The sequence below is a fragment of the Paraphaeosphaeria sporulosa genome (assembly GCF_001642045.1).
Source record: "Paraphaeosphaeria sporulosa strain AP3s5-JAC2a unplaced genomic scaffold CC84scaffold_1, whole genome shotgun sequence".
NCBI classification, from domain to species: domain Eukaryota; kingdom Fungi; phylum Ascomycota; class Dothideomycetes; order Pleosporales; family Didymosphaeriaceae; genus Paraphaeosphaeria; species Paraphaeosphaeria sporulosa.
This window is the reverse complement of record NW_017253360.1, coordinates 886,305-908,895: the sequence shown is the minus strand read 5'-3', so window position 1 is coordinate 908,895 and position 22,591 is coordinate 886,305. Positions and strand designations below refer to the sequence as shown.

Sequence of the window (22,591 nt, the reverse complement as noted above, 5' to 3'; positions counted from 1 at the left end):
TCCCAGCGCAATATATCGCGCGCGCTGCAGCGGAAGAAATTGCATGGGGAAATATCCCGGGCCTAGTCGCTTCCGTGATAGCCGTTGTGATGGTGTTGATTGCCTGCATCTGTAGCCGCGATTTAGTCGATGCAAGGTACAAAGCCAGGCACTTAGCCGAAGAGATCGTCGCTCGCGCCGGAGCACCAAGACGCGGGGTCACGCGCCGGGACGTGCCTTGATGGGTAATGCATGTTACATGATGGGCTTCGAGGGTGGAATTCCATTTCGGGAAACTGATCCTGCTGACGGAGATGGTGATGGTACATCGTGCATGTAGATGCAGGAGGTGGGTCAGGGTGTGCGGCATAAGTGTGATCCACGCTTCACTCAGCTAACGTGGGCCGCGTTGCAGTGCAGGAAAACGATATCCTCGTGTTTCTCACTGATCGATAAATGCTAACAATATTTACAGTGACGATGTACCTTGTATGGACAAGTTGTGCCTACCCCCACATTCCCTGTTCCACGTTTGAAACACCCTACGTGCAGCCAATTCGGGTCGAGCCAATAGCAATATCGTCGTAGTTAAATGTGTTTGTGTCCCCACCGTACGACTCCCATCCGAAGTAAACCCCCGTAATCTTGGGCTTGATCGAGCTCCTTGTCCACTGTCCTGCGTTGGAGTTGTTCTTTGTGGTCAGCCCCGCGATGGCTTCTCCGTTTAGCCATGTCTCAATTGACCCGTCCGCGCCCAGGTGGTACTCGAAGCACTGCCAGCTGCCGGTGGGAAGAGCTTTGGACGCTGCGATGCCGTTCGGCGAGAGGTCGGGAAGCGTCGCGTCGTCGGATTCGCGGTTGTACATGAGGATCTTGGATTGGCCGCCGATGCGAAGGTGCTTCTTGGATCCTTGGGCGGAGTCGGGCATGGTGATGAAAGAGACGTGAGAATCGGTCAGGGCCTTTGAGGCTTTGCTGTAAGACACGGAAGATAAGCAATGTGGTAGGTTGTTGACAGATGGTAAAGACTCACAGCCAGGTCCTGACGTAGACGTCGCCGCTGCTGGGAACCTTGGTCGTGCCGACGAAGATGTGTCCACAGTAGCCACCAGCACCGGTAACCTTGATCGAGTTCTTGCCGCTGTGAGCAGTCGTAGTGTCGAGCGCGACTGAGCCACCTTGGCTGCAATCAAGAGCGTAAGTCGGCCATGCAGTCTGGTCCCATCCGTTCTCGAAGCCTTCAGTAACCTGAGCCAGAGAGCCGGGAAGCGCCGCGAGGGCGACGAGAGCGATTTGACGAAGCATCGTTGCGAGCAGTGTCTTGTCAGTCGAGTACGAAGGTACAGGTGAGAAGACAAAATCTATAGAAGGCGCCCGAGATCACTATTTGTAGGCCTAGACTAACGCTGCAATTAAGCTTCAATTAAGCTTTATTTTTCCATTGCCGCTTTCTGGGGTGCATATCTGGTTGTGACCCGCTGGCGCTTCATATATCGGAAACGCGGTCGTGGTTTCCCGGTGGATATATTGGCACCTCAAATCAAAAACCCACCACAAATAGATCAAAAAATGATCTCCGCGCCGAAAGAAGAGCAATCTCGGAAGCGACAAGCAGATCCCGGGAGCGTGACCCGAGCATGTTTTCGAAAGTGCCAAATGGGCGCCACTGTCCACGCGGCATGGTGTTGGGGCGATGTGATCTTCGAGACAGGGCCGGGGCATGACGTCGATCTTGTCCGCACAGAAGACTTCTAGAAGGCCGTAGGACCCAGATGAACTACCCACCATCGGGCAGTCACCTTGTTGTACATCTGCGCTGTTGTAGATCATTCCGGCCTCACATTTCCAACGTGGCGGAAACAGTCGAAACCCGATGCATTCGACAATGATTACCAGGAAACACTCGGTCTCGTTAAGAGATCGGAATATGACGTCGCGTTCCTGTGGGTCACTCCCGGCCAGTCCTCGTCCGAGAAGCCTGTACAAGCGCAGACAGATAGCTTTGCACCAGCATGATCCGCCCGCCGATGCCGAGTATTGTGCCCACCCCAGCGTAGAAAACGACGCCTACTTGTAGCTGCGGATCTTCTGCGCACTGCAGGGCCGTGCAATGGTGGGGCCGCTGGGTGCTCGACCGCATGAGGTGTGACGGTTTGTCTATCGCCGGTGTTTGGGACGAGGGTACCGGTGCAGTGCAAGGCGAATTCGACTGCCTGCCGCTGCATCAACGCCAAGTAAATGTTGCACATACCATCCGCATCGACCTGCCATTTAGTGCTGGGTATTTGCTGAGAGACTTCGCTGTCTGCGGTGGAGGATCGGACACCGCGCTATACTAATAGGACCAGTTTTGGATCTCGAACAGCGTTACGTCGGCGTCTGTACGGTTGGGACATGGGATTGGTATGTAAGAACTGTCATCAATACCGCTAACATAGGCCGGGAAAGACAACTAGAGATAAGGCGCCATACTCTGTGGACTGGCGTACTTATCCCATTGGGAGGTAAATTTCAAGGTTCACATGTGCTAACAACGCGCGATTTACCCAGGAACCTAATAAATATAGATCTCTGGAAATGAACATAGCAAAACGGTATATAAATGAAGGCCTTCTAGCATTGCTAGGGCAACGTGACGTTGTTGTGGGGGAAATCATTGTTTCGAAGAAATCCGTGCCCACTAACATATTCCAGGCTTCACGCGGTCTTGATATCCGCGTGAACCAGCTGTCCCGTCTACATCGCACCGTCTCCATAACCGCGAGGCAGCAATGCACCAACGGTACAGCGAGCACATCCAGACCTTTCCTCACCAGCCCCTGTCTTCCATACAACCCGACTGTCTGCCAATTCCGGGAACGCAGAGCCAAACCCATACTCTCCGACCGTCACCTCGCATCCCCGTCAATAACAAGCAGCACCCCCTCCCTCCCCACCTCCGGAAACGGCGCAAAACACTCATGCGCCATGTCGACATCCCGCTCGTCCACGCCCTCACCCAGCCTAACATCCCACCTCGCAAACAAATTCCCAATCACCATATACATCTCCGCCATCGCGAGATGCTGTCCCACACAACTCCTCGCGCCGCGGCCAAACGGCGCAAACCACTTCAGACTCTCCTTCTTCTCATCGCCGAGAAATCGTGTAGGGAGGAAGGTAGTTGGGGAGGGATAGCACGCGGCGTTGTAGTGCATGGAGCGCGTGGTCATGGAGACGGGCGTGTTGGGTGGTATCGTGTAAGTTTTGTGGGTGGAGGGGTTTGTGTAGAGGGTTGGCGCGATCTTGTTGATGCGTGGGAGACGACCGGATACGCCTGTTGCGAGGCGCAGACCCTCGTGGATGACGGCGGTGAGGTAGGGCAGGGGCTCGAGCTGTTTGTAGCTCAGGACCCCCCTTGTTTCCTCCGCTGTGAAGGCGGTGCGGAGTTCCGCCTGCAGCTTTGCGCGGATCTCTGGGTTTGCGAGGACGTGGTATGTCGTTGTGAGTAAGGAGTTGCTGGTGGTCTCGCTGCCTGCAGCGATGAGGATTGCTATCTCCTCGAACAGGCGCCGCGGGGTCTTCTGAGAGGGCGGTATGTCCGGAGACTTGTAGACTTCGTTCATGATGACGGGGAAGGACTTTGTGCCGATCGGCTTGCCATCGTTCTTGATCACGTCTTCGGCCTGTTGTTCTTGACCAACGAGGAAGTCAATGATGCCGAGGGCGACGTCGCCCTGCAGCGCGACGAGCCAGCGTGGGAGAGAGTCCAGGAGCGGCCCGATCCAGGTGAATTGCCGGTTCCAGATCGCAAACATGGTGTAGTTTGCGATCGCCTCGTGGAACTCGTGGCCCATGCCGGGCTTGTCCAGCAGGTGCAGGCTCTTGGGACAGGAAATATCCGTCACAATATCGGTTGCGAGCGCGCGATATGCGCTAGTCATGTGGATGAGCTGGCCGCGGTCTTTGTGTTCTTGGATGCGGAGCATAAGGCGGGAGAGGTGCTCTTTGAGAACATGCTCTACGCGGGAGATGCTTGTGGGTGATAGGCCTTTCTTTATCGGTGCGCTGCGCAGTTTGTGGAGGTCTGGATTCATGGTCGCGAAGATGGAGCCTGGGCGGTAGAGCCATGAATAGTACCATGGGTCTTTGTGGAGTCTGAGCTTCATGTTGTACAGCTCGTTATAGTAAGTGGGATCAGAGATATGGACTTCGAATGGGTTGATGCGGACGACGGGGCCTGAGCTTGTGTTAGCATGTGGAAATTGGAGGTAGAGGGCAGTGGGCCGAGGACGATGTGGTTACCGTATTTCTCGTGCATCTTCTCAATCTCAAAGTAGAATTTTCCCACTTTGTAGGCATCGTAGTAGAGCTCATACCAGCGCGTTGCGGCCGCAAGTTTTGGGCCTGGAATGTGTGACAGCGGACTCAAGTACACGCGGTATATGCCCAAGGTAATTGCATACACAAATGACAGCACAAGTGCAATCGGTAGATACTGGAGGACGACGGTCGTAAACGAGACAGCCATGCTGAGGGAGCTGTGGCCACGAGTAAGCAGGCGCAAAAGCTGAAATCGTTCCATTCCGGCGCATAAGCAGCTCTTATACTGCGTCCGACACGGGTCCTTACTGCACCTAGAGTTTAATGCAATAGCCAGCCGCTCAATTCTTGGCCGCCTCATCATGCTTACTCTGTTGGAAACTCCGTGGCAACCAGGCCCCGGTGGCACAGCCATTGCATGCCGGCTCTTCCCCGCCTACATCTTTTATTGGAAGCGCACGTAGTACAGGGATGTTCATCCACCAAAAGCATATATTACAGAGACGTGCTTACATTCTCCGAAGCACATGATTGCATTACATACATTGCGTTCCTCTGTACTCACTTGGAGATATGAGACGAAGTCTACTAAATATCGACATGCACTGCCCTCCGTCTTTCTGCCGCCCGCCATTCCTTACTCCCCCGCCTAACTCTGTTAGCAGAAAAGCACGCAGAACAGGGGTCGCCTTCCAACTCGGCTATGTATCTACTAATGCTAAAGCGAGCAGCGAACTGCATACCTTGTGCAGAAAGACGACGCACGAACCCTGCTTGGAGCGTCAACCGCTCTGATGCTAGCCCTAACCCACGTGAGGTCAGCCTTGTCGAGACGACCACTCGCTCGCAACGAGTATACCACTCATAGAAAGTACACCAGTGGAGTCGAATGGATAAGACGGAGAGAGCGCTAGCTCGTCGACTGCTTACTGTACTGGGGGCCGAAACAAAATGCTCCGATCGCGACGTAGCGCGGTGGACAAGAACACGCAATATGACTTGTATGTGGATAAGCAGTGTGCCAATGACAGCGGACGTCGTGCGCTGCCGTGTATATCGTATCCATTGTCTTTCCGTCCTATCATGATTCTATGTCCAACAGCAAATCTCGCATGCTATGCAAATGTCAGAGTCCCGTTAATGCGCGACCTCGCCAGCCACGATCGTGCGCTGGCACTCAGCCAAGATAGCAGCCTGCCGCGCGACATCCGCCATCCTTCCAAGGACTTTCTTATTACCGTCTACGAATCCGTATAGCGCATAGGGTATATCCACCTCGTTGCAAAACTCCTGGACCAACTTTTGTGTGCGGCGCAAGTTATGCCGCGGAATTCTAGGGTACAGGTGGTGAATAGCCTGGAACTGGAGGCCGCCGTGGAAGAAGTCAAGCCACTGGGGACAGTCGACGTCCATGGTGGTTCTCAGCATCTTCTGGGGGAAGGACTCGGTAACGCCCATGTCGGTGGTACTCATGGCGAAGTGCGAGAGGGTAATTTGGACATGCAGGGGCGCGGTGATGGCGTGGCTGATCATGACGAACGCGAAGCGGTTCCAGCCGCCGGGGATCGTCTTGTACACCACGAAGTAGCCGTACCAGGTCCAGAAGAAGACTTGGCCGACAAGCTCGAAGTAGCGGAACCACCAGGCTTGACCTTTCTTGGGACTCTGGTTCAGTAAAATGTAGGTCCAGCCGAGTCTGTAGAGGTTGAAACGCGCAACCATCATAATCGGGTAGTATGTGTAATGCTGGATACGAACCATGACCTTGGCAATGGCATCGTACTTCATCGTGAACTCGTGATAGGTAGATCTAAGATCTTCAAAGAACCTGTGCGTGATCGCGAAAAAGGGAAGGTATTCGATATCGGGGTCGTGCTCTGGCGAGTTTGTGACGAGGTGGTGCACGTTGTGGCTGTGCTTCCACCAGCACGCGCTCAGACCGCCACAGTAGTTTGCGATAAACATGGCTAGAATAGAGTCGACGTAGTAGTTGTGGGTAACGCCCATATGAGCGGCGTCGTGCACTGTGAAGGACAGCTGGTGCCACAAGAAGCCAAGCGGGAAGGCTGCGGTGATGTACCATCCGGCCCGCAGGCAAAGACCGGTCAAAGCAAGGGCGGTAAAGTAGCGGAGACACTCGACGCCATACCCTGACCAGTAATTGCACTGGTACAAGCCTTCGGCCTCAATGCGGTCCTGCAGCTGGCGGTACTTGCGAACGATGTTGTCCTGGCTCTCGGGGTCCAAGGAGGGATATTTTGCCTTGTCAAAATCCAGCTCTTCTTGTGTTCGTGCATCCAGTACGGACATCTTGGTAGGAGCGGCCGGCTGCTCGAGCTCCATCGACGAGACGGATGAAGCCGAGGGTGATACATGACGCTTGCGAAGCGAAGCGGCGGGCGGGTCGGCGGGCTCGAACACTGGACTCTGCGCTGCCGAAGACGAAGAGCTGACAGACTCGTGCTCCTCCGAGCACGACTCGGCGTAATCCTCGTCGGATATCTTGTCCAGCTCTTCCCGTGTCCTGAACTTGCCCCCCTGGATTGGCGGCACAAAATTGAGCCATCGACCCTCGATGCAGCCGATTTGGTAGCGACTGGTGAGCTCGAGCGTCTGTGCAGAGTGGAAGCTGGATCGCAACGTCAGCAAAAGCTAAGGAGCGGTTGTCAAATCGAACGTACCGGTGCACTTCGTCGGTGGCATCGCGGCCCACCATGTGCCTGATGGCCTTGTCACCGCCTGGATGATATGGCAGCCATACGTCCACCTTCAGCACCTTGCTATCCACGATCACGATCTGGCGTCCCTCGGCGATGAGGCTCTCGATCTCGCGGCGGCTGCATATCTTCGTCTTGCGGTCCAGGGCGGCCATGGTGCTGGAGCCCCTGGAGAGTGTGTTCGGAGGCGATGCGAGCTCGCTTTGAAGGTGCGAGCTGTGTAGAAAGACAATCAGCTCATTGCGTGGACAGATCAGGAGAGGCTTGCGAATCGCTCTGCGTTTGGGGCATTAGGCGGGAGGCAGTGTTCCGCTCATCCCACCGCCGCGAAGCTCGGGCCAGCCGCAATCCAGGGCAACCCCACGTGTAAACGGCCGCCTGGGACAGCAACTTTTACCGAGGCCATGGACATTATCTTGCTACAATTGTAGTTGACGCCGACGAAAGAGCAAGCATCGAAACAAGCCGATTGTCATTCCCCTGTGGCGCCTTCCGGGTCACAATTCGTGCGTGGCGGCGCCTTCCGATCCGAGAGATTACCGACCGCCCACCACCACCGCTTGCGGTCACTTGCTCGCCAGATTTCAACATCACCTCACTTGTGTGACGCAACAGAACCGGAAACGAAGCCGCTCTTGCTTCAAATACCTAGATAGGCCTCGTCTGCCGACACCACAATCTACTCTGCCCAAGCATCCCCTCGCGCCAAACCACAGCGACTTCACGCCCGTGTCCATTCCAAAGTTCCACCAAGAATCACGTGAGAACAAGCAGAACCAGCCTGGAATACCCCCGCCACGACCCCGTCCTGCCGATATGGGCCTATCACCCGACCTCAAAGAGCTAGCAGAGGAATGGCTGCGTCTGGACAAGGACAAATCCACAATCGACGAAATCTACAGACTCCTCCAGCAAGGCGACGCAGCTGAACTAGACCGCCGTCTCCGCCCTCGCATCGCCTTTGGCACCGCAGGCCTGCGCGGGCCCATGCAAGCTGGCTTTGCGTGCATGAATTCGCTGACCGTCATCCAAGCATCCCAAGGCCTGGCTGCGTACTTGCTGAAAACCGAAAAACATGTCAAGACGAGGGGCATCGTCATCGGACGGGATGCACGGCACAACTCTAAGAATTTTGCGAAATTGGCGGCCGCCGCGTTCGTCGCCAAGGGGATCAAGGTGTGGTGGTATGAGAACCCGTCGCACACGCCTCTCGTGCCGTTTGGCGTGAGAGAACTGGGCGCTGCTGCTGGAGTCATGGTGACCGCGAGCCATAACCCCGCGCGCGACAACGGGTACAAAGTGTACTGGTCCAACGGCTGCCAAATCATACCTCCTCACGATGCTGGTATCGCGGTTGCTATCCAAGAGAATCTGGAGCCGGTGAGCTGGAACACTTCTGTTGTCGATGACTCCCTTCTCGTTGAAGGGTCGCTGGGCCTCGTACGCGAGAAATACCACAGGGCAATCCAGTGCGCAGCGCATCCCGAGGACCCATCAATCAAGATTAAGTCTGATCTCCGCTTTGTGTACACACCAATGCACGGCGTCGGTCTGCCAGCCATGCAACGCTGCGCGGAGGACCTAGGCGTCGCCTCCCAGATGGTAGTTGTCAAAGAGCAAGCAGAGCCTAATCCCGACTTTCCCACCGTCAAGTTCCCGAATCCCGAAGAGAAAGGCGCCCTTGATCTCGCGATGCAGACCGCAGACGCCTCCTCCATATCTCTCATCCTCGCCTCCGACCCGGACGCAGACCGCCTCGCAGCCGCAGAGAAGGTCAATGGGAAGTGGCACATCTTCAGCGGCAACCAGCTCGGCATCCTCCTCGCCTCCTACCTACTCGATCGCTATCCCGCCTCCAAACCCCGCGAGAAACTTGCCATGCTCGCCTCCACCGTCTCATCGCGTATGCTCTCTGCCCTGGCGCAAAAGGAAGGCTTCCATTTTGCCGAAACCCTCACCGGCTTCAAGTGGCTCGGCAACGTCGCACGCGACCTCGATGCCGCAGGTTACTCCGTAGTCTTTGCCTTCGAAGAAGCCCTCGGCTACATGGTGCCCCAGACCGTCCACGACAAAGACTCCATCAGCGCGGCGGCGGTCTTCCTCACGGCTGCCGCACATTGGGCAACCCAGGGTCTCACGCCGTACACACAGTTGCAAAAGCTGTACCAGCACGTGGGATACTTCGAGGACGCGAATACATACCTAGTCTCCCCCTCCCCGGCAACTACGACGCAAGTCTTTACGGCTATACGCGCACTGGGCACCCCACACCCAACCACCCTGGGCGCCCGTAAGATAACACGCTGGCGCGACCTCACCGTAGGCTACGACTCCGCCTCGGCCAACCACATCCCCGACCTCCCAGTCGACCCAACCGCGCAGATGATCACATGTGAGCTTTCCGACGGCTCGCGCTTCACGGTGCGGGGCTCAGGCACAGAGCCCAAGATCAAGCTGTACATCGAGTGCGCGAGCAGCAGCAGCAGTGCAGCCAAGGCGGGCGCGGACGAGGTACTGGGTGATCTGCTGAGGGAGTGGTTCAAGCCTGAGGAGAATGGGCTGGTCTTAGCCTGAGTCAGTAGTGACGAAGGCCAAAATTGTTTATAGAGCAATTGCTACATACTGCACATATTTCCAGTGACAGATGTGAAACTTGCTTCACGCTGTGCAGGTCGACAGGTTCGCTGAAGAACAATCGGGGGGTCGCTCACGTAGGTGCTTGTAGGCGCCCGCGAGAAAAGGGGAGTGTTAGGGTAATTAGGTTGAGTCACGTGTGAATCGTGGCTCTAGAAGCATCGTCGTCTCAACCACCTTCGTCTGAACCATCCCAACGATAGAATCACGTGTTCTTAACACGGGTAACCATGGGAATTTCATTTTGGCAAGCAGCCAGTGTGCTTGAATCTGATACGTTTACGCCCGAACCCCACCCCACACCCTCACCACGCTTAATCTAGCCACGCGCTATGCCGATATGAGTGGCTACAATACTCTCAAATCCGCATGTCACAGGCCTCTTGAAGGTTGTTGTGATTGGGTGAAGTGAGCGTGCACTTGCCCAACTTTCCTTCCGTCCCTGCTTTCCCTTTCCATCCCCCTTTCCCCTACCCGTCCACCTTGCGGCCGTGTTGTGGGGAGACCATTGGGGCGTTGGAAAACGCTTCAGGCTCGTGATCGAGACATGCATGTGGAAGGAAAGAGGAGAATAAATCTCATTAGGCTGCGGAACTGCAGTATGATGTCATGTCACTAGCACTCCTACGCGCAGATGCCAGCTTGGAGACACGAGGGAGCAATATCTATATCGACAGTTCAAAGCATTGTGCATCGCCTGCCGATACGATGTATATAAGCAGATTTCCTTTTCCTCTTGTGACACAGTACAACTCATTGCTATGGACTCGCGACTCCAATGGCTCCACTTGCTCCAGACCGTTCAACCTGGCCTGATTGTTTAGACAAAGCCAAGAGAAGTCAATCTTGACGCCTATTGCTTTCCCGGCATGACCTCGGCGATGCTCAAATCGAACTCGCTTTCCGGCGCGAACCTCTTGTACTGAAGCTCGCTTGGCTCAGCTGGTTTTCCGGGCTGACTTCGATTCATCCAAAGACAGATTTGCTTTCCCGCCTCCTCGATTTCGCACAATAGCTGGCGGAACATGTCGAACTTCTGCAGATCCGAGATTCTGAACCCCACGTACCAGAAGATCTGGGATCTCATGGGATCCTCTCTCGCCCTTTCGGTGATTTCCGTGCACGCGATCCGGAGCAACTCGCAAATGCTCTCTTCTGAAATAAGCGTGTGGGTTGCGAGGGAGTGGGAGAATCGCCAAAGAGCGTAGGCCTGGAACTTTGGTGCCATGAGGCGTTCCCCTAGGGCGTAGAGGCGCGCCAATGTGACGTACGCCGAGTAATGATCCACGTTCTGGGAGAGGATCAGGCAGTCGCGGTAAAGGTATTCGACGAAATATCCAAAGAGGTTGGGATCTTCGTCTTCCAGCTCGATGGCGCTCTCGGCGCCTTCCTTGAAACCCCCTTCCAAGTCCTTCAAAAGTCTTTCTGATTCGTTTTTCAATAAATGAGAATGGATGTATAGCGTGTTTGTTTTGCCAACCGTGACTGTAATTATGGGAGAAGTCAAATGACTGTCAAAAGTTACTTTGGTGCCGGTCGCGGGGAACTGTCGTTACTAACAGCGAAAACTTGAACTTCTGGGCCTCTTTGACCGAGTTCAGATTGTTTTTCTTAGACATCACGAATTCTGTACGAGTATGCAAGTGATTTGTGAGATGAAGGATTCTGATCGATCAATGGTCGTTCGGAGAGTTATGGGAGCCCTAAATACAGTTTCATTGATTTCGCAATGACGACGGTATGCAGACTGCATTGACTGGCTTTTCTATATGCATCAATCACCTTTCGATTCGATAGGATAGCATAATTACGTGTTGTCCTTGGATAGGGTGGTGGTTGACCAGTGCGGCGTCATGCAATGCGCGTGCTATGCAGTACAATGTTTTCGTATCTCCGACCTCATATATCCCAATCGATTTCTCTCCTGTAATGATGGATTGGTCCTTCTTGATTGATTCCATTCCGGGTATAGGCGCAAAGTTCGAAAGGCAGTTGCAAGCCTTCGTGTCTGTCCCGACGAATAGGTTGATCCGGCCTTTGCAAGCGCACCCCTGCCTATGTGCGACTACTGCACTTGGCTCTCACACGAATGGACACAGACATGCCAACAGACTCTAACCTCTACTGGCATCTGTTAGTCCACGAGCTCACGCTTCGCCTAAAGAGGCGCCATTTTCAGTGTGTCTACTCAGGGGCGAGACACCACATAAGGCTCGGCAAGAGAGTCAACGTGTAGGGTTTCCTGTTTGGACTCTTCGCATCTCTGAGGAGTTCTTTTCAAATTTCAAGGACAGGAATTACTAAGAAGTAAAAGATGATCCCCGCTGGACGAGGCAGTTGAATACTTTGAACCTTGGAATACTTGTGTTTTGGTACGCTACTGAGTTCCGGTACTGAGTTATGCCGCCACTTGCAAAAGTGCGCGGAGAACCACACATGGTAGAGAATGATCAGATGGGGATCCCGCCCTCCAAATCAGAATCATCAAGAAAATAATCAACTACTGACGAGCCAGAATCGTGAGGCGGTTGCTGTTCGCACCCTTCTTCAACCCTTTGTTCTCCAGTGACGGGTGTCGACGACCTTGAGACAGGTAGGCTAGTGTTCGCAACGTGTTTTTGAGCAAGGACAAAGGCCTCCCCAGGCCTGTTGGTTCTGTGCGTTGCGTCACCTCTTGCAGACTCCGTGATACCAGTAAGCGAATCAGGATGCCAGGGATGTGGCGGAATCTTGTCGTCAATCTGCCTCAAAGCTTCCCTTCGTATCGTTTTCGTCATAGCATTGAGGATGTCTCTTTGATGGAACTCTCCAATCAATTCTTTCTGACTGTGGAGGTCAGGTGGCCTCCAATTCAGATATATCTTATGATGTGACAACGGCTCCACGAATTGCCCAGGATGGGCTCGGAGGTATAGCAAGCAGCAAAAGCACGCCGGTTTGCTACAGGCAATAAACGAATCACCGTCGATAAACCGTAAACCACTAACGTGGAAATGCTCCAAAACGTGTATCTCAGCATGAACGCGGGGTTTCAAGCCAGGTTCTCGATAGTTTTCAAGAAAGCGACGAGATAAGTCGTACTTGGAATCCATCTCCTGCAACTTCCTTTCATAACTTTCAAGGCTGGGCGATCCCGCAGGTAACATGCGTTTGATCATGCTCTCCAAGGTCGTCTTGCCATCTGCTGGAGGAATGATGGATCCTGTGAGAATGGGAACGCCACGAACTTCAAAGTCGTGTAGAACGTCAGATAGTTTAAAAGAACAAGAGATCAAATCATTGGCTGCTCGGAAATGATGGCCGAGTCTTCCGATGTAGTGCCTCACTGACGAGAAGGCGTGGTGGATCGCATCTTTATTGCTTTTGTAGCTCGGCTCGGTCCCCAGTCGCGCGAGAAGCTGCATGTAGTCTGACTTTCGTTCTCGATAGGCAAAGTGGCACAAGCCCTCAGGATCTATTATATCATCCCAGGTTCGCAGCCATCGTGCGAGGCTATGCATTTCGCCTGGTATTTGTAAGCAAATGCCAGGGTTTCGGCGATCTACTAAACATCCGACGCGGACTCACCACTGTCTTTGTCTTTCTTGTCGAGCTGCTTCAGACAGCGTCGCAGCAACGGTCTGAGATGGCTTTTGTATTTCTTAATCCTTGGAGTTGCAAATGTGATACACATTGTTGCCAGGTCTTGAACCTCTTCCGGGGCGATCATAGGCGCCTCAATTGAGACATTGCGTAGCTGCACCAACAGCGTATTCAGAAAGGGAATTATTTTTGCAGACGGGTTTGTGTTCGAGGCTACCCAGAAAACATTTCCGTGAGGCCTGGACTCCAGTCCTATAGCAGTTACGGTATCGCCACCTTTGTCGTAATCGCACATGTACGCAAGGTCACAGAGAAACCTCCGAATAAGATGCTTGCGCGATAGGCACGAGATTTCTGTCCCATTGTACGTGATATCTCGTGTGTGCTCCCCTCGTGTGCTCCCAAGAGTGTGTAGCAGGACAAGCGGTTCAAAGAAACGACTGAGCTGACGTCCGCGCGGCTCAAGGCGAGGTCGATTAGAAGACGCCATAAGTGAGTTAGTCGGAAAGCGTCTCTAAGGCCTGGCTTTCCCTTTGCTCAAATCTGAGCCGAGCGGCATAGAAGATGCCCTTATCAGCGGCATGATCACGCAGGCGACGCTGAGAAATCAGACGCGCTTCTGACGTGTTGGCATGCATAGTATCAGTCGATGTTCACAGTATCCCCTTACAGGCAAGCTTATGCAATGCTATGATCATGTCTGCATTTGTACCCGAATACATGATTTTCGTGTTGCATTTTCATGCAGATCAGCATATCAAGTATGACCAGGGTTGTGTCCAACAGAGGTCCTCGGCTGCATGCCTGGGGACTGCGGACTTGTCCTGTTCTCTCGTGTTTATTTTCAATTCATCAGCGTTTGTAGACGCTACCTACCATATGTATGTCTTGTTTGGGCAGAAAATTGTCTTTCTAGTACCATTCCGGGTTTGCAATTCTGTTTGAAGTGGTGTGGCGGGCCCAGTCCATATTTCTGTGTTATTCTGTAGGATACGACCTTCTGGTTTAGGTCGATGAGTAGAACAAGCAAATGTTCAATACAAGCTGCGAGGAAAATGGTCCGTACCCGATGTTTGAGGCGCCCTCTCAAACTCGCTAACCCTGCTCTCTGCAGGCACTGGCTTAAGTCACTTGCATTAGCGATCGAGGTTCCGCGGCAAGGTGCAGGCGGCAAAGTCCAGCAACAAACACTGTTGGACGCCTCTGCATGTAACAATAATGTTGTGGTACACAATCTGCCTTCAACGGCCAGTGAATGCGTTGCACGTAGGTTTTGCTGCATGACCCCGCACCTCCTCGTCTGACTTTTTGAGTCTCCCTTCTTTCGATCAGAACTATGTCTATATGTCTAGTATAAGCGTTTCCGGTTCTCACTTTCTAAGAAAGCACCCCAAAACCCGTCTTGTACAGATGGCGCCTACCTTTGAGGAGTAAGTCTCGTTTCGAAGTCGATGTGTCTGAGCTAAAGCGCGGCAGCCTCATCCAATCACACCAGTTTACTTTCTTTGTTGGCGAGGAAGGAAAGTCCATCGTGGTGCATGCAGCTGCCATTGCTGCTACCAGTCAGCAACTGGATGCGCTTATCAATGGAGGAATGGAGGAGTCTGAGAAGCGATGTGCGAGGATCGGAGATGTTAGGGTGGACGATTTCATCCGGTTTTGCGAATATGCTTACCGAGGGGACTATACGGTGCCTCCGTGGGGACAGCGTCCGTCAGATTTGTCCAAAAAAGACCAGCAGAATGGACATTATGATGAATGCGCACCCTTATCGGCTAAGGAAAAGAAGAAGCGCAAAAAGTCGCAAGTCACTTTTGGGTTTTTGGACGCTCCTCCACCCATGGAACCACCCCAACAAAGTCTGGTCGATGAGGATATTCCGGCGCCAGAGACTCCTCCCATGGATATGGAGTATCCCGATAAAAGTCGGACCCTACTACGGATCAAGCTTAACAGCCGAAGATACCTCAGCAACAGCAGCCCCAGAGCTGTGATCCTGAAGGACTTCGACCCTAAACTCAACAGTGCGGCAGACCAAGATTTCACGCCAGTCTTGCTCGCCCATGCACGGCTCTACTGCTTTGCGCATCTACGCCTCATAGCCCCACTCAAAGAGCTGACCCTCCACAAACTGCACAAGACACTCATGACCTTCAGATTGTATACACAGCGCGTTGGAGACATCATTGAGCTCGCGAGATATGCATACTCGAGCCAGGATTTGCCAGATAGAAGCGACGACGGAACTCTCGACGATCTGAGGAAACTAGTGGTTGAGTATATTGTGTGCGAGATTGATACGATCGGAAGGTGTGAGGCGTATGTCAAGTATATGGAAGAGGGCGGGGAATTCGTGGGGGATTTCTGGAGGATGGCAAGGGACTACATGACGTGATGTACATGTACGGTAACTTTACATAACTACCGCGTAGTGGATTTAGTCATCTCACTTAGTTCTTATGTCGATCCTTTGTGTTCAGATCACTCATCCTAGCATCCTGTTTCCTCTCTTTCTTTGCGCAGTCTCCGAAGTCAACGTCTTTAAAACAGCGTTGTGGGAACAGGCTCATTACGAGGCCTTTTCAGCATCATGGCGAATCGTCAGCGTTAGCTGAATCACGCACGCTTAAGACAGCAACGCATACTGTGGAGAATTAAAGAAAATTTACACATTCACGGTACACCGATCTGTGTTTTCAATAAACATGTCATTGCCTACCCACGTCCACACGATCAAATTGAACCCTTTTCAACAGCGCTCGATCCTAGTCCCTGGTGACGTCAAGTCCACATAGGTGCCATGAGAGGGGCCCTCATAAGCATTCAAGGTTCGTCTCTAGCCTTCCGCACTACGTGCCATCGAAATGGAAGTAATGAGTCTGGTTCGGGTACAATACACCGCTCGCCTCCTCCAGATGTATGAGGATGATACCTGTTCGAAGAGTCTTCTGGATAGATGTTGAACAAACTGATCCCCCTGATTTTGCCTCCAACATTAGATCCTGCATCCAAGTGTTGGACAGTATGGACTGTTCAGTCAAGAAGACTAAGAGTTGGGTATCACCCGTCACTTATTTGGTCAGGTGCTCTGGGCAGTAGATTTGTACCTCCCAGCTCGTCGGATACCCCACTCGTTCTTCATCTCCTGTTCCACCCTCGCCATCACCCTGTCCTTCTCAAAAACCCGCTGCAGATAATACTGTTGAACATCTGCATACTCCGCCCACCCATGACCCGAGCATCCACATTGCCGATGACTGAGCTTCGCAATAAACACATCCCCATACATCACCTCGATCGGTCGTAGGATCTTCGGAACATTATGATTCTGCCGCATGCCTGATTCTGTGCCCCAGCAATAGATGGTCATGTACAGCCCGTCATCATTTTCAATCGGGTAGCTTTTCAGCTGGGTGACTGTCCAATCCCGGTATAGCAGACGGTCCACTCCTCTGAGCGTCCAGTATCTGAAGACGTCCGGGATGTGTGCGGGGAATGCACCGGGGTAAACGGCAACGGGCTCGCTCGTGGTTGGAAGCCGCACGGGGTGGGGTGCCCCTTCGCCACTCGGAATTCGATACACGAGCACCTGGACGGATTCTGGACCAGGATTTGGAGAGGGCTTCCTCATGATGTCCAAGCAACTGCGGAGAAGCGTGGAAACGAGATAGATAAAAATCATAATCATGATCACGTAGGCGTTAATGACAGCCATGGTATCTGGGAGAAATGGCTGAGCAACATTTGGCTCTCGAGGTGGAGAATCGTTCTCCATTGACGTCAAAACAGTGTAAGATTGGTTCGTGAGGGAGGTTTGAGGCTTGAGCTCAAGCGTAGACCTGAGGGGCTAAGCTTGGCGGTAGCACAGAGATCACAGCATACCTGATCACGTGCACGGCTGGAAGAAATCGAACATTTGCGCTGGTGGGCTGCTTTTTTCAAACTAGATGCTCGACCGCGAATCTATTCTGTAGATGCCGGAGAGCTTGACACATGCGAGTGGAGGTGATCTTGGTCCGGATTCATCTACATACGGCCTCGCGTCACCAAAAGCGGAGAAGTAGCTATGCTATGCTATGCAGTCTTAATACAGTGAGCTGATATCGAAGTCGCCGCGTCCGTACACACACCATGTTGTTACAATCATACCCAAATATGTGCACCACGCTAACCAAATGCCTTTCCTCATATATGCCCAGAAAACTCGTGGTATCCCTCATTAACGATTCCAAAACCCAGAACGCCTTGCTATTTTTGCCCAATTCGTGAAGTCGTGAATCTTCAATCTTGCAAGATGCCGAGCAACGCATCAAGCGGATCGTCGTCCTCATCCTCGTCTTCAGCGTCCGTCCGTTGGGCAGCATACCCGCTATCGGCATCAGCCTCGTCGCTGTCGCTGTCGCCGTCACTTTCGTTGTTTATATCGCAGTCATGGATGCTGGATACGCTACCTAAAGAGAAACTGGCAAGCTCCTCTTCGGCCCCCATCTCGACGTCTTCGATCAAGTCGTTGTCCTCTTCTCCAGTCGCAACGCCGCGCCAACTTTGTTCGCCATCGTCATCTTGATACAAGTCTTCATCCGCTTCGGTGTCACCATCTCCGACAAAGACTGGACCGCCGACCAAAGGACCAGAGTGTGGCGTTGCATATGCAAACGGTGTCCCTTTGCTTGTGCCAGCCAAAGAACGTTGACTGGGCCGACTGGCGAGGTCCGACGCTGTCCGCGGCAGAGGCGCTGCCACTGAGGAGAAGAAAGGCGAGAACGGCTCGCGAGAGCGACGAGGCGTGTTGGCCCATGCAGTGACATGTACATCTGTAGCGTTTTCATCGGCGTCGAGAGCTGGGCGTGGGGAAGTGGATTTGGAGACTCTGCGACGTTTCATTCGCGGAAGTGAAGCACTAGGCGCCCGTAGACTGTGCGGTTGAGATGAGTGCTTGACAGGCGAGCCATCCATGCGACGCTTTGATGACGACGCATTGGCTGGCTCCAAGACCGAAGCAGACACTGTACGCTGGCGAGCATAAGATGGACGCCGAGGGTGATTTTCGCTCAATGGAGAAATCGGTTGAGGCATGGGATTCTTGAGAATGGATGCAGGCGTTATCGATCGTCGCCAGCTGCGATCAGCAGGTCGCATGGACAATTCAACAGAGTGATGGCTGCCGAATGAAGAGTTGACGCTGCGCGGGGGCGCGTCGTAGGCTTCGAAGTAGGTCCAACAAGCTTCCTTTGCATCCGCCTCCGCGACCTGAGGGTGATGTTGCCCGTCGTTGGCTTCCATTCGGACATCGGCTTCAGGTCGGTATCGGGGCAACTCGCGCAGCTCTTGCCACGTCCAAGAACTCCCCGTTTCATCGTGGGACTGCACGTACGCTTCGCGTTGCGTTACGTAGAGTCGCTTTTTGCCGCCGGTTACGTGCATGATGACATCTGCAGAAAGGAACTGGGCAGACCAAAGCGCAGAGCTCGACATCTCCGCTGGCGTGAGAAAATGCAGTTTCGAGTCGTGCCGAACCTTGCGAAGCGGAATGAAGGAAGCGCGTAAGCCGGGGTATGATCGGATTGTCGGCTCGTCGTCTTCATCGGTATACTTGAGATGCTCCAGCATGTCCTTGAAGGCATGCGCAAGTGCCAGTTGTATGTCTCTCGAGCTGGCGCTGTGCAGCGTGACGTCTTTGACGAGTCCTCTACTCCTCAACCTCTTGTGAACAAGATTGGTGCTTTTACATGCCTTGGGCGACAACAGCTCCTCTGTCAGACCAGAAGCCCAATTGCTGATGGCTTGGCTGGACCAACCGCTCTCAGTGTCGCTGAACGGGTGCGAGCTTCGCGATGAATGCCTCGAGGCTGGATATGGCGACGAGTCCGTCTCGCGTAAAGGCACTGGAGCACTTGATTGTCTATGTGTAGAACTCCGCGCTTGCGTCCACCCTTCGGAGTCCTGCGTCGTGGGATTGGATTGATCATGCATCGATTCATCCGGGGAAAACCAGATGCCCCTGAGGTCGCGACCCCACGGCAGTAGAACAACTTCGATTTCCCATGGTTTGGTCAGAGTTGGCGGCATAGCGAACGTTTCGAGTACGTCCAGTCGATCTTTGATGCCACTGATCTCAGTCTCGGTCTCCTTGCGATCCATGGCAGCGAGTATTAGAGCGGACGAAGTGGTAGACTCGAGAGACCGAATTGACTGAAAAGAACCAGATACCGGTGCTATGCGACGACGGCTGTATGAAAGACTACTGTTGTCGGCGTCAATGGTCTGATGCAGTGTATCGTGATCATCCATGCGTGATTCCAAGTGTAGGAGTCTGCCATCCACGTGGTCGAATTGATGATGGAGATCGTCAGGATGCACGTAGTTGAAGGAATTGTTGCTTTCCAGATGTGATAGCCGGTCGTTGAGCTCCTTCAAAGCATTGGCCACATTCGGTATGGAGTTGAGCAGGTTATATAACGACGGTAGGTAAGACACAAGTTTTTGGAGCGATTGCGGGGACGCGGTTTTGAGGAAGTTCTGCACATGCTCCTGGGAAGTGTGTGGGGAGTTGGTGAGCAAAAGCTGAGGTGGAGCTGATGCCGCACTGGCTGGTCTGTCATCAGCGGCATGCTGTTGGCTCGCACCCGAAGTCATCCGAATGAGGTCTTCGATGGCTCGTTTCCCATCTTGGACAGCTTGGTCGGTCACTGCCAGGTCTGGTGTGTTCCGTATGCTTGGCGTGGCCACCTCGGTCGCGCTTTGCACGAAGTCATCTAGGTTGAACGAATTCGGAATCGTATCACCGCCGACATCCAGGTGAAAGTTTCTGTTGAACTCGAGGATGGCATCTAGGGGACCCAGCGCTGCATTTTCCGATTGACCTTGCTCACCTCGCATTGAGTTCTGGCCAGCGGAAGGCTGCCTGCTTTCAGCTCGTGTCCCATCAAGCGGCTGCCCGAGATCGAGCTCGTCTGGGACTGTGGACGAAACGGATTGTTGACCATCGAAGGAGCGTGCTGCATCGCCTACATTCAGCATAGACAGACCCAGTCCCGCAATTGTCTGTCGAGATTGGTTGGCTTGGTCTCTAGCAGCACTGTTAGCCGCAGGATAACGATCATTTGACATGAGGCAGATCGAGGGAATCCGCGGCAGCCCAGAAGAACTAGGCTGCGACGGAGGGTCCTTCGTACCATTGTCGACACGAGATCCATTGGCTAGTGAGGCTTCGTTGCGCATGAGCAGCTGTGTGGGTATAGTGCGCGGCGGGGGGCTATTCAGCGGCTGGCTCAGATCGCGCGGCATACCTCCTGCTTTGTGAAGGTCGCATTGAGTCCCCGAATGTGTGTGACAGCGGCCATCATATAGGGGTGCACGCGCGGCAGCCGCTGCGACGGCAGGCTTATGATAGCAGGCATGATGTCCACAGACACACACAGTCGAGCGCTGACTGCCCGATCGGTATTGGTTGCTCCCATGATAGATGTCTGCACTCCCAGCGTCCCAGAATTGTTCACATCCGCATGTGCCGACTACGTCGCGATGGCTACAGGGCCCAGTAGGCAGCGGGCGTTCCAAGTACGATGTCGCGATCGGATGCGCAGGATCAGGCAGCGCGAATGCCGCCATGGATGATGCCTGGACTGGGCATGCCAGAGCTGGGCGGCCGGTGTCTAGTACGGAGACATTTCGAGGGTCTACAGGGTAACTTCCACAGCATTAGCGATTGATGGCGAAACTTGTTAGGCGGGCGCATACCGATGGTGAGCAAGTACAGCAAGGAAAAGGTCGGGTTGGAGGTGGGCGACGGCGGTTTTATACGCCTGAGGGACAAGCAGATGGGCGAGGAGGGCACGGTGGGCGGGGTCCCAGCAGCCAGCAGGCGAAGGGCAGCAGAGAGGCCGTCGATATCTCGCACAGCGAGCTCGGTGACTCTTCGCGGCTCGTACGCGTCGAGAACGGTTAGAGGGCGCTTTTGGGCGTTCCCGGGGAAGTGGAAAGGCTGCGCTATCGGCTGGAAACACGGCGTGATTCGTTGCCAGGCGCCGGGGATAGTGTGGAGACGAGCCGGCACCCCTGCGGGAGCTATCCGCCCTACCGTCCGGCGGTGATAAGTGACGGCGTCGTTTTCGAGCACGACACCCCTACAGCTCGCGTCCGCCGTGAAGTGAAACATTCCATTATTTCCTCATGCGCGTCGCAATCTTTCCTGCTGCTGTTTGGTTCACGACGATGCCTAGGCGGCAGCGTGTCCAGACTGCGCGACAGATGTGACAGGTCACAGGCTGCCCCTTCTGGATGCGCGAGGCTGCTCATTGGACCATATTCGAGCGACGTCCCGCAGCTGCAGGTCAAGCCGCTATGGATCGGCATTTCAGGCGTGGGCGAGTACGCAGCGGCCCTGTGTAAGCTACCGCGCGTTACGGTGTCGTCAGCCGTACGCATTGCTTTTTCGGGACGACCATTTCTTGCGCCCTGAGGCTCGATTGTGGTGACGAGACAGTAGGACGCTGCGAAAGAGCGTGGAACCTCGGAGACGAAGTCGGACCCGCGGACAGCTGATGACCATGTGCCCAGATACACGGCGCTAGCCACAACCTGCCTCGAGGTGGATCATAGAAGCATGCCGTGAGGAAAAGTACAGAAAGCGACTCGTTGCCGACGCAAGAATGGGACGTCGCTAGGCCGTACCTTCCTCCGCTGTGATGCTGGACCTCATATACCCAAATACATGATACTGGCCACAGCCCGCCTTAATAAGGGCTGCGATAAGCAAGCTTGCCGTTAAAGCAAGACGAGCCGAGTAGGTCCTTGCAGTTTGTGGTGCCCATGGTATCGCCTTATTCGACCGTTGCGTAAGTATTCTCTAAGGGCGACTGCACGGCCTTCCACTGTCCCGATGATACTAACAACGCGTGAAATCTTATTGTAGCGATGCGTGTCAATCAGAGACGTGCTGGACGATGCAGGGGGCGCCCAATCGTGCCTTCTCAGGCTGTCTCGCCCAGGCCGCGCCTGTCCACTTCAGCTTCGCCACCTGGGTGTCCATCTTTCCCGAACTCTTGACGCTGGGTCGCTTTGCTCCCGCTGAGAGCTTCGTAAGCGATGCGTCTCCTTCAACGCGGCGACACTGGCGAGATCACTCTTACTCGGTAATGCACAGCGTCGTCCCCCCGTACGCCATATTGTCCCATATTTGAGGACCGGACACCGAAGAACTCACACAGGAACTCAAACTTGGCATTGACAGCGGTCGGGGCAAGGTCAGACACGAAAAGATCCGATTCTGCGCCCAACGGTCAAGCAATGATGGTTTACAGGAACTGTTGGGTTGATCCATGTTGTATTGATAAATTGAGTAGTGCGAAGCTGTGAGTCCATCAGTTCCAAGTTTG

The 22,591-nt window shown here is 53.9% G+C and overlaps 10 protein-coding genes across 10 annotated transcripts; 2 read left to right on the top strand and 8 right to left on the bottom strand.

Moving 5' to 3' along the window:
• Window positions 1-521: 521 nt before the first annotated feature.
• CC84DRAFT_1077474 (uncharacterized protein) lies at window positions 522-1,284 on the bottom strand (the record flags this gene model as incomplete). Its single annotated transcript, XM_018173754.1, has 2 exons — window positions 522-954; window positions 1,013-1,284. 2 exons carry the CDS (start codon window positions 1,282-1,284, stop codon window positions 522-524), a joined length of 705 nt encoding a protein of 234 aa, XP_018041832.1.
• Window positions 1,285-2,867: 1,583 nt separating this feature from the next.
• CC84DRAFT_1080236 (cytochrome P450) lies at window positions 2,868-4,489 on the bottom strand (the record flags this gene model as incomplete). The annotated part of the gene is made up of 2 exons (XM_018173885.1): window positions 2,868-4,198; window positions 4,264-4,489. The coding sequence occupies 2 exons, from the start codon at window positions 4,487-4,489 to the stop codon at window positions 2,868-2,870; spliced, it is 1,557 nt and encodes a 518-aa protein (XP_018041831.1).
• Window positions 4,490-5,247: 758 nt separating this feature from the next.
• CC84DRAFT_37505 (fatty acid/sphingolipid desaturase) lies at window positions 5,248-7,281 on the bottom strand. The gene is made up of 2 exons (XM_018185964.1): window positions 6,963-7,281; window positions 5,248-6,910 (listed from the first exon to the last, which is right to left on the bottom strand). Exons 1-2 carry the CDS (start codon window positions 7,151-7,153, stop codon window positions 5,419-5,421), a joined length of 1,683 nt encoding a protein of 560 aa, XP_018041830.1. The 5' UTR covers window positions 7,154-7,281; the 3' UTR covers window positions 5,248-5,418.
• A 420-nt stretch (window positions 7,282-7,701) lies between these two features.
• CC84DRAFT_37425 (phosphoglucomutase-like protein) lies at window positions 7,702-9,761 on the top strand. The gene has a single exon (XM_018185960.1). The coding sequence runs from the start codon at window positions 7,815-7,817 to the stop codon at window positions 9,570-9,572; it is 1,758 nt and encodes a 585-aa protein (XP_018041829.1). The 5' UTR covers window positions 7,702-7,814; the 3' UTR covers window positions 9,573-9,761.
• Window positions 9,762-10,335: 574 nt separating this feature from the next.
• On the bottom strand, window positions 10,336-11,376 carry CC84DRAFT_37423 (uncharacterized protein). The gene is made up of 2 exons (XM_018185958.1): window positions 11,193-11,376; window positions 10,336-11,143 (listed from the first exon to the last, which is right to left on the bottom strand). The coding sequence occupies exons 1-2, from the start codon at window positions 11,249-11,251 to the stop codon at window positions 10,486-10,488; spliced, it is 717 nt and encodes a 238-aa protein (XP_018041828.1). The 5' UTR covers window positions 11,252-11,376; the 3' UTR covers window positions 10,336-10,485.
• A 706-nt stretch (window positions 11,377-12,082) lies between these two features.
• CC84DRAFT_1170362 (uncharacterized protein) lies at window positions 12,083-13,704 on the bottom strand (the record flags this gene model as incomplete). The annotated part of the gene is made up of 2 exons (XM_018179854.1): window positions 12,083-13,137; window positions 13,200-13,704. The coding sequence occupies 2 exons, from the start codon at window positions 13,702-13,704 to the stop codon at window positions 12,083-12,085; spliced, it is 1,560 nt and encodes a 519-aa protein (XP_018041827.1).
• Window positions 13,705-13,977: 273 nt separating this feature from the next.
• On the bottom strand, window positions 13,978-14,652 carry CC84DRAFT_37420 (uncharacterized protein). The gene has a single exon (XM_018185955.1). The coding sequence runs from the start codon at window positions 14,494-14,496 to the stop codon at window positions 14,083-14,085; it is 414 nt and encodes a 137-aa protein (XP_018041826.1). The 5' UTR covers window positions 14,497-14,652; the 3' UTR covers window positions 13,978-14,082.
• Window positions 14,625-15,609, top strand: CC84DRAFT_1170361 (uncharacterized protein; the record flags this gene model as incomplete). Its single annotated transcript, XM_018179853.1, has 2 exons — window positions 14,625-14,644; window positions 14,691-15,609. 2 exons carry the CDS (start codon window positions 14,625-14,627, stop codon window positions 15,607-15,609), a joined length of 939 nt encoding a protein of 312 aa, XP_018041825.1.
• A 684-nt stretch (window positions 15,610-16,293) lies between these two features.
• Window positions 16,294-16,929, bottom strand: CC84DRAFT_1211115 (uncharacterized protein; the record flags this gene model as incomplete). The annotated part of the gene is made up of 1 exon (XM_018182352.1): window positions 16,294-16,929. The coding sequence occupies one exon, from the start codon at window positions 16,927-16,929 to the stop codon at window positions 16,294-16,296; it is 636 nt and encodes a 211-aa protein (XP_018041824.1).
• Window positions 16,930-17,114: 185 nt separating this feature from the next.
• On the bottom strand, window positions 17,115-21,143 carry CC84DRAFT_1133255 (uncharacterized protein). Its single transcript, XM_018175967.1, has 2 exons — window positions 20,955-21,143; window positions 17,115-20,904 (listed from the first exon to the last, which is right to left on the bottom strand). Exon 2 carries the CDS (start codon window positions 20,823-20,825, stop codon window positions 17,496-17,498), a length of 3,330 nt encoding a protein of 1,109 aa, XP_018041823.1. The 5' UTR covers window positions 20,826-20,904; window positions 20,955-21,143; the 3' UTR covers window positions 17,115-17,495.
• Between the last annotated feature and the right edge of the window lie 1,448 nt (window positions 21,144-22,591).

Bases quoted from the DNA above. Each gene is read 5' to 3' on its own strand.
- CC84DRAFT_37505 (XM_018185964.1), bottom strand. From the start codon at position 7,153: ATGGCCGCCCTGGACCGCAAGACGAAGATATGCAGCCGCCGCGAGATC. The intron at 6,911-6,962 runs GTACGTTCGATT...GTTGCGATCCAG, and splicing joins GCCACCGACGAAGTGCACCG to CTTCCACTCTGCACAGACGC.
- CC84DRAFT_37425 (XM_018185960.1), top strand. From the start codon at position 7,815: ATGGGCCTATCACCCGACCTCAAAGAGCTAGCAGAGGAATGGCTGCGT.
- CC84DRAFT_37423 (XM_018185958.1), bottom strand. From the start codon at position 11,251: ATGTCTAAGAAAAACAATCTGAACTCGGTCAAAGAGGCCCAGAAGTTC. The intron at 11,144-11,192 runs GTTAGTAACGAC...AACTTTTGACAG, and splicing joins CAGAAGTTCAAGTTTTCGCT to TCATTTGACTTCTCCCATAA.
- CC84DRAFT_37420 (XM_018185955.1), bottom strand. From the start codon at position 14,496: ATGCAGCAAAACCTACGTGCAACGCATTCACTGGCCGTTGAAGGCAGA.
- CC84DRAFT_1133255 (XM_018175967.1), bottom strand. From the start codon at position 20,825: ATGGCGGCATTCGCGCTGCCTGATCCTGCGCATCCGATCGCGACATCG.